Here is a 13,351-nt window from a genome sequence, read left to right as displayed (position 1 = left end):
TGTCCTTTTTTTAAAGAAAAATGTACAACGCCATCTATCTAAAGTAACCCGAAGAAGTAGCGAATCCCATACAAAACTTTAATTATTATTATTATTTCAGCCTTTAACTGTCCACTTCTGAACATAAGGCTTCGCTAAAAGGGGAGTTTTGCCAGTAGTTGCCACGCTTGGCAGGCGGGTTGGCAACCGCAGTTACGCTTTTAGAGATGTTTTAAGAGGGACGCTGCTGCCTATCCCTCGCCCTCCCTTTTATATGTACATATATGTAGATTTCAGATAAGTATCAAAATTATATTATATTCATTGAAATATCTGTCTTTCCAGGTGTGTCCATCACAGGAGTGCGAGAGAAAATTGCATCCAGACGATTTCCCGCTTCAAGTGCAACGGGCGTGGCCAGCAGACTCTGACTGCCACTTCCGAGTGAGGAGGAACCCGCGCGCCCCACCGCTCCCCCCTCGAGCCCTCCCACCCCCCGAACCCACTGAGGAAGAAGACGAACCTTCGAGAGCTCTCTCGGCGCTGTCTCTGGAGGCCGAAGCCGAGAAGAGATACAGCCCTGTATACAAGTTCCCAAGCATTAGTTACTGTAAAGAGACCAAAAACGACTATCTTTACATCTGACTAAACATAGTCAGCAGTCTCAAAGCTATATCCAACCCAGGTTGTAAAAGGACAGTGAGAAAGCGACTCTTGTGCAGTGTAAATAAGGTTTAGTTTTGTATAGTGTAAATATTGGACGCTAATAACGGATAACGTACGGTATAATCTCTAATATGAAGTGTGAAACCAAAGAGATATTGCAATATGCAGCTTACTAACACGCGTTGTGTACATTGAATAGAAATGTAACTCTTATTGTTAATACGAACAAAGTATAATTTGGTGTGAAACTTGACAGACTTGAAACAAACGTTTTCGATATCACACGCAGAATCAAGGAAAAAGACGCTAAACGTTGTTGTCTTGTTCTCATGTATGTGATAGCGAAAATGTATCTATCGTTGATTTATTTGTCATTTGTCTAAGTAAATTGACCTTATAATGAGTTATCTTTAAGTTTGTGAATTGATGGAGTTAGATTCAATAATTTTCAGTATAAACAAACAGAACTATTTACCTCCTCATATTATATATATAACAAATTTATATATATATATATATATATATATATATATATATAAATATATATATAAATTTGTTCAGTTGCTAATCAGTGTATATGGTACTATTTGTAGAGATTTGGTCATTAATTACTGAGTAATGAATTTTTTAACTCCAGGCCTTGCAGAGATTGTTTATAGGTTACATTTACATCTGTAAGTCGTATTCATGTAACATGTAATTGACTTATGATACATTTGGTAAACACTCATGTGAGTGACTTATCTTTAATGGATCAGCTTAAGTAACTTACGACGTTTATGTTGTGTATTGACATGAGTAAAACTTTTATATGTAAAGGTCATACGATTTTGTCTCTGCCAAAAAAAGTTTATAATTTCATTGAATAATTCTAGCAATTTTCTATTCTATCTTCTGGAATGGTAAAGCACATGGAGTATCATGGGTGTAACAGTATAGGTCTATGGTACTGCTCATGTCTATAGGCGACGGTTACCACTTTCCATCAAGTGTGCCGTTGGCTTTGTTTGCCATTCTATGTATGATAAAAAAAAAATTGCAAAAATCCTCAGCTTTTTTGAGAAATAATGTGTATATTATAAATTGTCTCCAATTTATTGATATTTGTGCTGCATAGACTTAATGAAAGTAAATAATCTATTAAAAATATCTAGCTTCTTTTAAGAAAGAAATGTTGGTATACAAATATAGGTAAGAAAGAAAGAAAGAAAGAAAACTTCTTCCACCGCCAGTTAGGAACGCCAAATCATTATTCACCTTTAAAAAACTATACAAGAATTATCTATGTACTATTTAACCTATAAATCTTACGGCAAAGTAGTTGTATATATATGTTTAATGTTTATATTTATTAATGTTATTTTATTCTATTTTGTTCTTTCTAGTATATGTAATTGGTTTGTATTTATTAGTTGTAATTTTGTTTTAATTATTATCATGAATATTATAAATAGTGCCCTCTCTCTCCCCCCTTTTATATATATATTTTTGGTGCCACTGAAAACCAGCTGTATGTTCACCTAGGACATACATTAAAGCTGAGTGGAGCCATTTCAGTGCATTTTTGGATGTAAAAATGATTATTTTATGTTAATTTTTAATTATGGTAAATTAAGTTTAATTATATGTACATTTTATTTGCTCATTTTTTTTCTCGTTTGTTGTTTATATTGTATTTTTTACATTGCACTGAATAAAATATTTTTCTTTCTTTCTTTCTTAGGTAATTTATTACAGCTATGAACTAGATATACAACTTATTACAAGTGTGATATTTTTGGGAGAAAAGCATAACAAAGTATTGCCAATTTACTTTTATTTTACAATTTTACTTTTATTTATACGAAACTTTAAACTTTATAAAAAGGACTTTTATGACAGCAATACGTTATGGGCCCTCAAGATATTTGAATGGTTTCACTTCAAACATTTAGCGTTTTATCAAATCGTTCAATTACGATTTAAAAGTTGATCGAAAACCTTGCTGCTGTTATGACATAAAAACATGTATAAATGATCAAATAGTTTCTTTCAAAGCCTTTAATTGTATTAAGTCTCATTATAAAGCCACATAGGTCAATTTGACCCTACTTACCTTTAAAGTAAGACCATTTGCTAAATAAATAAAGCTCCTTATTCTCGTTTTCACTATTCGAGGATTAAAAAATTGCGACCCAATTCCTATATTCGCGGATCTAATCGGTACATACTATTAAAAAAGATTATGTATCTTTTTTAAACGAGACAGCAAATGGACTAAGAAAAAAGTAAAACAGACTTTATCACAACTACATCTAAAGTACGTTGTCAAATGCTAACGCCACTGTATAAGTGCTTCGGCTGTCTATATTTAAGGTATCTGTATACGCGGCATATTTACGGAACGTGTAACCCGCGAATAAAGAGCTTTTACTGTACTCCAACAATGTATGAGCTCATAATTACATTTCCTTGTCATAGTTACATATCTGTCTTCTGGGTATTCAGGCTATATCATCAAATAGAATAGTTGTTATCTAGTCCACAAAAAGTTTCACCTCACTACAGTTTGCGTTTGTTACCTAATTGCAAAAAAATCTAATTGTATTAAATACGTCTATTAAAATGTTGTATATACTTGTGCCAATTGTATTGCATTACTGAACTAAAATATCGAATTATTTATAAAATCTGAACGATTTCACACTTAGAATACAGAAGATGCTCATGTTTAGTTTCTTAACAAATGAAAATCCTGATTACAACGAATGTTCCACCAAACGAGTGTTCTCTGGAATTTCTTGCTTTTGGGCTAAGTGGATTTTTGAATGAATGTGGCAACGTTTCAGATTGTCAATCCATTGAATTGGTGGACTAGACTCTACTAGTACTCTTTACTGAATGTTCCATCAAACGAATGTTTTTTAGTATTTCTTGCAAAAGCAATTGCACAAAATTGCGAAAAAATGCACTTAGCCCAAAAGGGCTAAGTGCATTTTTGAATGAATGTAGCAACGTTTCAGATTGTCTATCCATTGAATTGGTGTACAAGACTGCTTCTGTTTTTAGATGAAGCAATTTCTAATGCACTCAAACCAAAAAACTCGGAGATATTGGTTTGACTTCTATCGGAGGATCTCTTTTTTGTGTGTATCCCATATTTTGACTTCGATCGTCGTGTATTTGACTTCCTTTTAGTTCAGCAGTGCAGAATTGGCACCAAATATAACTAATGTTATATATTTAGCTAGTAGACACCAAAGAGGCAAGCGAGCGTTTACTTATAATTAGATCTTATTTATCTGTTATATATTCTAATGTTTAATTTATTTATGAAGAGATGGCGCACTCGTTCACTTGTGATGTTAAAGATCGTCGAATGCAAACGTCTGTAATAAACTGAATTATGTTTACTCAATGCATTTTATTTAGTTGTCCAGATTTATCAACTCGACTTTGACTTACCAGACGGAGATTTTGTGCAAAAATCGTTTGTATAGGTACCTCTGTCCCATTCGTGTTTCTATCGTAAAGCAGTTGTGTTTGCATAGCTGTGTTTCGGTTTGAAGGGTGGGATATGGCGTGAATTTACAGGGTACAGACGAATAACACCTGAGTACTCAGGAATGGCAACGCATGGAAGGTATTATGGGCGAAACAGTATAAAGAAACTCTACCTGCAACTCTTAAATAGGTAAATTAATATTCTTTCTTTTCATTTAAAAACAATGTGAAAGTTGAAGAAAGCAAATACCGTCGAGACCTAAACTAATGGAATTTATGTCGTATATCTTATGTCTAAGATAAAAGTAAAGTATCTTCTGTGGTGATTGAAGTGCAATGTACAATGTATTCGGACATCATCATCATCATCATCATTGTATCAGCTGTCAACTATCTACTGTTAAACATAGGCTTCACCCATAAGAGATTTTGCCAGTAGTGGTCTCGCTTGGAAAACGGATTGACAACTGCAGTTAGATTTTGATGGTGTTTTAAGAGGGTAGCTACTGCCCATTCCTCGACCATTAAGTTCCCTTAGTCGCCTTTTATGACTCCCACGGAAAAGGAAGGAATTTTCCATTCTATCTTGGACTGTATGATACGTACTCGTACTAATACGAAATAAGAGTTCAACGAAGCAGGTGTTCTGTGTGAGAGTGGAGGTCTTGGTATTTGGTTTTCTAAATGAAAGGGTTACTAGATAACCTAGTAGAGAACTTTTAAATGTAGAAATTTATACCTATATAAGTGTATTACGATTTATGAATCAACATTTTGTGCAAAAGGAAATACAAACTGATCGATATAAAGTATTTTATTTACAAATGATTGCAACAATGGAGTACAGACGATGCAATATAATTACAGAGTATGTTCAAAAAATGGGAAACGTATAATATCTAACGGTACTAAAATTATTTTTATGTAAAATTTATACAATCGACGCGAGCTCCGTACCATCGAGTGCGAGCGGTTCAGTACGCTAACCTAAACTATCATCTCTCTCCGACGTACACGCAGCGGTCTCTCCGTCCTGTTCTTACACATACACGGAAACGGAAACGGGGACACGCGCCCGCGGAAGCGTGTCACTAAAGCTCAGCGAATCGAGGCGGCGGCCGGCGCCCGCCGGGGGCGGGCCCGGGGGAATGCGCGACAATAAAATATTAAGGATACACGAAACCGCAAAACAACCGGTTTCAGAAGCACCACGTTGAAACTAACGGCGGCGGCGGCGGCGGCAGCGGCGGCGGCGGCGGCGGCGGCGGCGCGGCCGCGCGGGCGCGGCTACACGGCGTTGAGCGCGCGGCGCGACGGCCCGTAGTCGTCGGCGTCGCGCTCGCGGCCGCGCGCGCGCTCGTCCCGCGCGTAGCCCGCCTCGCGCCCGTACTCGCGCGCGTACTCCTCGCGCGCGTACGCCTCGCGCGTGTAGTCGTGCCCGTACGCCTCGCCGCCCGCCGGGTACTCGCCCGCGTAGCCCTCGTGGTAGTCGCGCGGGTAGGGCTCCCGCGGGTAGCGCGGGTACCGCTCGCGCGGGTAGTACTCCTCCTCGAGCCGCTCGGGCCGCACGGCCCGCGGCCTGCCGCCTGCGGACCATCGAAACGATTATGGTACGATCCGAGCCGGACCTCCGTTGCCCGGCCGAGAACTACCGGTTGTAAAACTCAAAAAAACACATGCAGCTGACTAGAAACCCGAGTTAGAAATCGTCTGAGAACAGACGTGGACTCTCTCAATGGGGTATCATCCAAATTGCACTTCTGGGATAAACTCGGTGGGAGGAAGCCGGGGCGGATGAGCACACTGCAAACGGCACACGGGCGGGTCGCAGACGGGCGGGGGCACCCAGACTTACGGTGACCGAGTAATCGAAAGGCTACCGATTAAGATCTAAGACACTAGACTGAGCGACATCTGCAGCAGCGTCTCGCCGGGATTGTGCACTTTGCCGGGACACGGCAGCACGACGTCAGCGGTGGGTGGCGGAGACGGCGTCGCTGTGGAGAAGCATATTGTAAGCGAGCCCCGGAGCCGGTCAGTCCGGAACCGGCGAAGCTGGACGCGAAAGCATACTGTAGCGGCTCGTCTTAGTGTTTCTTGTCTGTTATGTGTAGAATAGATCGGCTGATGATCGAGTTATTACAGAGAACTGATGAAAAGGACCTTAGCGAAACGGAGTTCCTAAAGGAAAAAAACGTCCACCTGAAGCTTGAGGTTAAATATTTTGCAAAATCAAACGAGACAATTAGTAAAGCGGCACCCTCAATCAATCGCTAGTAAGCTGGTTAAGCGGACGGGAGCCGCGAAACATGGTTAAAACCTGGATGGGGGGCCATCTGCGGAGTGTCTGCTATAGGGATACTGGAATAATGGTCTTCGCTCGGCTGTTAGTGGGCTTGTCCTGAGGCTTGTACTGAAATGAACAGGAGGAAGTCAGTGGACAGTTGGGTATTATTATTGGTTGTTCTATATGTCCAGGATATGGGAGGGACAACATCAAATTACAACATTTAATAGTCCAGTGCTTACCCTCGTTAGTAAAAATGAACAAAATAAATAACATGATTATGATACAAATATTGGAGGAAAATTCACGTTCTTTTAAAAAATAAGACAATACTTAAACGATTTGTTTTAAAAATAATCCAACTGTTGAACTTACGAGTCTTTTAAATGTATTTTACAAAGTCAAAATAATGTAACAATAAAATAATTTTGTTTGATGCGATACTTGTGTTGATTACCTCTGTCCCTCTCGTAGTTATAGGAGTCAGATCTCTCGCGGTGTCCTCCAGGGTGTGCGGGTGGATCAACAGATGGAATACACGATTACGCATGCAGTTATAGCATCATTAATTAAACAGTGTCAGTGGTATGAGTAATAGCGTCTGTATACCATCAATTGACATTAAAACAACATCTTCGTCACAGTTTAAAAGGAATCAGTTCATCATCTGTGTATCTATCCCCTAATAAGGAATTATTTATTACTTATTAATTCGTTGAATCGTGTGAACTGTTATGCCCATTATATCATAATATCATTTGCTATCTCATAGTGAGAGATAAAACGAGAGTGGGTAGTTTATATGTAACGTAAGTCAGTCATCAGTCAGCGGTAGTGAATGTGCGTACCACACTCATCTCTCGTCAAGTGATGGTGAAAGATAAAACGAGAGCGGGTAGTCATACGCAACGTAGGTGAGTAGTAATGTAGTGTGCGTGGGCGCGTGGGCGCGTGGGCGCGAGTGCGTGCGTGCGTGCGTGCGTGCGTGGACTCACCAGGCTGCGCGTGCGCGTGGTGCAGCGCGTGCGCGTGCGCGTGCGGCAGGGCGCGCGCGGGCAGCCCGGCCGCCGCGCCCGCGCCGCCCGGGCCCGTCGCCGCCGCCGGCGGGTGCGTCGCGCGCCAGTACGTCTAAACAATATCAATTTTTGTTCGAGTAAACTTAATTAATTAATATTTAGGATTCCGTACTAATATTTTGTTTGCACATTCTAAAACTATTTTATTTTTATATATATAATATAATTTTGTGTCGCAAATTTTTTACTTATAGCTAGCTCGTTGTTCGCTACTTAGTACCCGTAGATTTCAGAGGTAGAAAAACCAATTAGATCGACCACTTCTAGATAATGTATCAAAATAAAACATAGACCAGATTTTAAATAAGATCTTCAGGAACATAACTATGGAAACTGCATCCAATTTGGTTTAGTAGTTTTTGCGTGATGCCGAAACAAACATTTAGACTTTGTTACAATAGAATTTCATATCTTTGCTCTTAATTCAGTATTAAATTAAATTTTATAATATTTTATTATAATCATGGTTCAAAATAAGAAATTTTAAATTATAATAACTATAATAAGTAACCATTTTTAAGTGTCTATTTCATTTAAGAAATACAATAAATAAAGTTTTATTTAAAGTACATTTATTTTCTAAATATATAATAATTAAATTATTCTCTCTCTAACTACACTGGGTTGGCTGGAGAAGAGATCTCTTTCAGAGATAAGCCCTCCCTTGCTAACAAGTTGTTACACTAATCGTCGCATACTCGTATATTGTTGAAGTGCAATAAAGAATATATATATATATATATTTAAATTATTAAGTTACTATTGAACAAAATCATCTCCGTCGTAGTTCCTAATATATATTAGTATATCTGGCTTTATATATGTTTGATCATTTATTTATTTATTTATTTATTTATTTATTATTTGTGTTTATTTATGTTAGTATAAGTATTTTATTATTATCATGTGTAAATATATTTTTTATTTATATTGTTTATTAAAATTTATTTTTAGCCCTTTTTTCTCCTTCTTTAGTCTTATTATTTTACTGTTACGCCTTGACCAGACACAAAACTTGATTATTCCTCTCCATCCTAAGGTTGCATGGAAGAGATCCCTATTTAGCGATAACACCTGCTATTGTTGCTTCTTTATCTTGCTTTTATATAATTAATTATTCATTTCGTTGGGTACATAATCTTTATAATCTGTATCATTCTTGGAAGAGTACAATAAAGAGTTTTCATTCATTCATTCTGTCATTCCTTCATTCATTATCTATAAATATTCAATTAAGTACATGAAACTTCCAACTATCTATAGATAGTCTAATTAATTTGATATCCTGCGACTCGATACATGTGACGTACCTCTAAATACTCAGCTATGTGTTCACAGGCGTCCTCGAGCTGATTCTCCTCGAGGATCACGTCGAACATGTCGGAGGGGCACTGCGACAGCTTCTCCGCGGCCACCATCTGCACCGACAGGTTTTTGCTCTGCCCCTTGCCGCGAGATTTGATCAATCGCTGTAACACCTGGAAGATTTAATTACAAAATATTATTTACAATTAAGGGAAGGATAAAGTTGAAATGGTAATGAGCTGGTCACGTAGCTTGAAGAACAGACAACCGATGAGGAAGAAAGGTTCTTAAGTGGCATCTCCATAGAGGCAAACGCATTGTAGGAAGACCCCTCCCCCTCCTATTAGATGGAGCAATGACCTCAAATACATTGCAAGGCCTTATAGTTTTCGTATTCTTATTTTCAAAATTTACAATTGACATTTCCTTCTATTGTTCTTTTTTGACTCCCCTTCACGGCTCTAGTTTTCTAAGCTTCCTTTATTAATATACATATTTCTAATTACCTATCTTGGTTTCTTTTATCGCCCACAAACCTATTTTATATAAGTCATTATTCGTCCACTGTTGAACATAGTTTTCACAGATTGCCATAAAAACGGTCCTTATATACAAGTATGTATGTATGTAGGATCAAATAATTGTGCGTAGTATGTATTTACACGTATTACAATAGGCATATGGATAAATTAATAGTACATTACTGCAGCGGCCAGCAACTGAGGCATTGATGGACGAACATGCAAATACACAGATACGTGAGTCCATGAATGCCTAGTTGTGGCCAAGGCTTGTATAGTACTTTTCTCAAACAATGCGCGGAAATCAAAAACTACAATTTTACTTTTTAAGTTCAATGACGAATAACGAACAATAATAATTTTTCACGCACCATAATGTTCCTTTGTTTTTTTTTTTTTTTTCAATAAACAGCTTTCTATTTGCAAGCCAGTTCAAAATTTAAATAAAACCTTGTATTAGTTACCTCCTTAGTAGCCATGTTTCGAAGTACAAGGTCATTCCATTTTTAAATTATAGGACAGATATGAGTTTACATAGTAATTTATCTGGCCGCAATACACGACAGTTATGAATTTTCATACAACTTTTGCCGGCCGCTGCCCGCATGTATCTGCACAGTACGGTAATTTTGATTTATCTCTAAGAAGATTGTCAAAATAATGCTCACATTTCCAAGCATGTTTGAGAAAAATATTTTACTGATCATAAAAATTCTTTCACTCGTAGGAAACTACATTAATAGCCAGAAACATTTTATTTAATAAAAAATAGATATGTATGTAGACGAGTCGCTAATAAATACTTGTATTATGGGCAGCATTACAGAAGGAATATTCACAGAGTAATATGTTTTCTATAATTGTATCTATATTTATTTATTATTACTGGTCTAAGCCGTGCGGTCTGGCATAGAATAAACCACTCCTTCCTATCCCGGATGTCGTAAGAGGCGACTAAGGGAGGGCGAGGGATGGGCAGCAGCGTCCCTCTTAAAACATCTCTAAAGCCTAACTGTGGTTGCCAATCCCCTGCCAAGCGTGGAAACTACTGGAAAAACCTCCCAAGGGGGAGGTTTATGTTCAGCAGTGGACAGTTAAAGGCTGGTATAATGATAATACTCTTTATACTGTTAGAGGCTTCTCACCTTTGGACTAGATATCTTCAAATATACAATAGTAGGCGCCAGGGACGTCTTGGCTAATTGCGAGGGATGATTTATCGTGTCGCAATCTAACACTACCAATTGTAGGGTCCTTGCCAAGTCGAATATCCGTTCTATTTCAGCCTGTAATAAGAGAAATTCTTTTATAAATATGACTTGCGATAACATTAGACATTTTGTTAAGTATATTTATTTCGTTGTAGTTAGTAGAATTGGCGTGCTGAACAATCTCTTATATAGGTATATGAATTAATATTAAATTTAAGAGTTAGTATTTGTGTTAGATTTATAAACAAGATGTGAAAAAAAAAACATAATTTAAAATATTTCAATCTTTAGTAACTGGAGTAATTACAATTTGAATTTTTGATTAGTTCAATACAATGCAAATGTATGATGTGTATGAATGGAAGCTAAGTAAACTACAACGTAAAGCAATCTCCAGTATGTATGTACTGTGATGAATGGACGATGATATATATTTGATACATACATTATTTGTTAATCAGCAGTTTACGAAATACTGTTATGAGAATTGGGGACTGTTAGTAGTCTCTGAAAGACAGAGTTGTTGATGGTGGGTCTTTGGTCGATACATTTTTTCTTATTATTATATTAGTGTCTTTTATATAACACGTACTAACTCTGTGCATGTATTTGTAATTGTTTTAAATTTCTCTTTTACATTTACATATTTTTTCTGGTGCATTATTTTTTATTCCATTTTTCAAAAAAGCTCCATTGAAATGGGTTTATGATTTGTTTGTAAGATAAATTATATCAATTAATGTTATTGTAATTGTAAGTTTATTCTAAATTGAAGATTAAATGTTTTTAGGTTTATTTTCTGTGAGGTTATTTACTTCATCTATATCTGATTCCTATTTGCATATTGTCTTTACATTTCAATCAATTGCATCAAAAATCATACAGATTTTATATACCTCACTGACCACCAACAACAAACGGCCCGTGTCTCTAAGAAACTCATGGAAAGGTTATATATATTAGGAGCTGAAAGCTCTAACTACTGCCAGAATGTCATATCTTTGTTCACCGCACCTGAACCTCGGCTAAGCAATTTGACCTCGAGTTTGACCTGTCCATAATCGGTTTCTTTGGCGGGTTATTGAGTAACGATCGCTTTGCCAGCGATATATCGGCAGACACCCTCGTGATGATAATCCTGTAACATAATTAACACTTGATTACCTGGACTTCAGCGAGGCACGTGGAACGCGAGTTGGATCGTTCCATTATCGCTCTTTTTGACGGATTGTTGAGCAGAGAACGCTTCGCTAGCGATATATCCGCCATCACGCGTGTTATTATTATCCTGCAATGTTATATGTGTATTCAGAAATTAAGGCGCTCCTTTTTAAATACTTTGTCTATGATTTAATACTATTCTAATACCTCTATTAGATAAATCAACGTTTGTGTTAGCAACTAGTCGGCAAATAACTACAGCTACTATAACTTTTAGTGGGTAGACTAAATTATATGATAGTAGGTTTAGGTGCAGATGGACCCAAAAATTGTCAACTATAATTAAATCGTCTAAAAGGCGTTTCATCTAGTAATAAATCCGTTGCATCTAACGAATACGTACATTCAAGTGAATGATGAAGCGGTAGGTAAATTCTATTTTCTTAAGAAACATTTGCTTTATTGCAGCAAAAACTACTTTTACCTAGTAAAAACTCATTTAAATAAAAACTGGTTTTACTGCAACATCTAATAATTTAGGTACGTTTAAATTACCTATAGGTATGTTACAGTAAAGTTAGCAACCTATATTCGTTATCAATGACAGACCTGCCCTCAAATCTTCTCTTTAGAAAGTCGAACAGCGCCTTCTGCATCATATCCGTAACTTCGTAGCCCTTGAGCGAGGGTCCGACGAGGACGACGGGCCGCATGGATGGCACCACATCGTAGGGGGTGCACGCTTCCTGCTTCTTGAAGAACGGCTTCCGCTTGTCCTTGCCAGCGGGCAGCGCACCCGCTCCTCGGCCCCGCCCTGCCGAATCGGAGTCCTCACCTGCTGGGAGAAAGTATGCGTTAGTGCGACGTCCTATAAAGCTTGAATTTAGTCTCACGTACATGAGGGACGGGACCCTTAGTAACGAAGATTAACACGCTTATTGTTAACATGGGTAATATGAATACTGATCCGATATATATATATATATATATATATATATATATATATATATATATATATATATATATATATATATATATATATATATATATATATATATATATATATATATATCATATCATCCATTTCGATCGGTCGGATATCTATTTTCGAATATGTTAAAAATCTGTTATCCAATATTATTTTTTTTTATAATAGACTTTTAAAATATTTATTATTGGACCAATAAATAGATATTGCAACTACAATACATAGATATTGCTATATATTACGCATCCCTATAATATATTTACTTTTCAAGTAGCTTATATCACGAAACCCATGGAAACCATTCTGTTTAATTCCTGGTAAACAAAAAGATCCAACTGCTTTGGCTTCATCCTCACTTATTATCCGTCACTGATATCCCGCTAATAGCCAAAAATGAACCATGTGGTCCCTGCATAGAACAAGCCACCTCTTCCTTTCCCGTGGGTATCGTAAGAGGCGACTATGAAAGAACGAGGGATGGGCAGCAGCGTCCCACTTAAAACATCTCCAAAGCCTAACCGCGGTTGCTAATCCGCCTACCAAGCGTAGAATTATTTTATATTTATAATTTATGTAAATATTTATTTTAATTTGTCTTGCACTACTGCTGCCCACTCACTACTTCCTACGCCACTATGTTGGGGGGAAAGGAATTGTTAGTAATGGAGTTTGAC

At 37.4% G+C, this 13,351-nt stretch overlaps 2 protein-coding genes across 15 annotated transcripts in view; one reads left to right on the top strand and one right to left on the bottom strand.

Moving 5' to 3' along the window:
• The window catches only part of LOC113517744 (uncharacterized), a 110,853-nt gene extending 106,816 nt beyond the window's left edge, over positions 1 to 4,037 (top strand). For 2 of the 3 annotated variants that reach the window (XM_052902725.1, XM_052902726.1), the window contains one exon: positions 325 to 4,037. In XM_052902725.1, the coding sequence (XP_052758685.1) occupies positions 325 to 624 (300 nt within the window). In that variant the 3' untranslated portion in view covers positions 625 to 4,037. The remainder of the gene's footprint in view (positions 1 to 324) is intronic. The other variant, XR_008253770.1, reaches the window with a different exon arrangement.
• An 887-nt stretch (positions 4,038 to 4,924) lies between these two features.
• The window catches only part of LOC113514058 (voltage-dependent L-type calcium channel subunit beta-2), a 204,184-nt gene continuing 195,757 nt past the window's right edge, over positions 4,925 to 13,351 (bottom strand). For 8 of the 12 annotated variants that reach the window (XM_052902714.1, XM_052902716.1, XM_052902717.1 and 5 more), the window contains 7 exons: positions 12,299 to 12,524; positions 11,693 to 11,816; positions 10,463 to 10,603; positions 8,802 to 8,969; positions 7,413 to 7,543; positions 6,873 to 6,940; positions 4,925 to 5,714 (listed from right to left, as the gene is read on the bottom strand). In XM_052902714.1, coding sequence (XP_052758674.1) covers positions 5,416 to 5,714; positions 6,873 to 6,940; positions 7,413 to 7,543; positions 8,802 to 8,969; positions 10,463 to 10,603; positions 11,693 to 11,816; positions 12,299 to 12,524 — 1,157 coding nt within the window. In that variant the 3' untranslated portion in view covers positions 4,925 to 5,415. Of the gene's footprint in view, positions 6,542 to 6,872; positions 6,941 to 7,410; positions 7,544 to 8,801; positions 8,970 to 10,462; positions 10,604 to 11,542; positions 11,667 to 11,692; positions 11,817 to 12,298; positions 12,525 to 13,351 lie in introns of all 12 variants that reach the window. The other 4 variants (XM_052902715.1, XR_008253769.1, XM_052902718.1 and 1 more) reach the window with 4 other exon arrangements.

This window comes from Galleria mellonella, unplaced genomic scaffold (genome assembly GCF_026898425.1).
Source record: "Galleria mellonella isolate WM207_F2 unplaced genomic scaffold, CSIRO_AGI_GalMel_v1 utg93, whole genome shotgun sequence".
Taxonomy (NCBI): Eukaryota; Metazoa; Arthropoda; class Insecta; order Lepidoptera; family Pyralidae; genus Galleria; species Galleria mellonella.
Note: the sequence above shows the minus strand (reverse complement) of the source record. Positions and strands in the feature narration are given on the sequence as shown.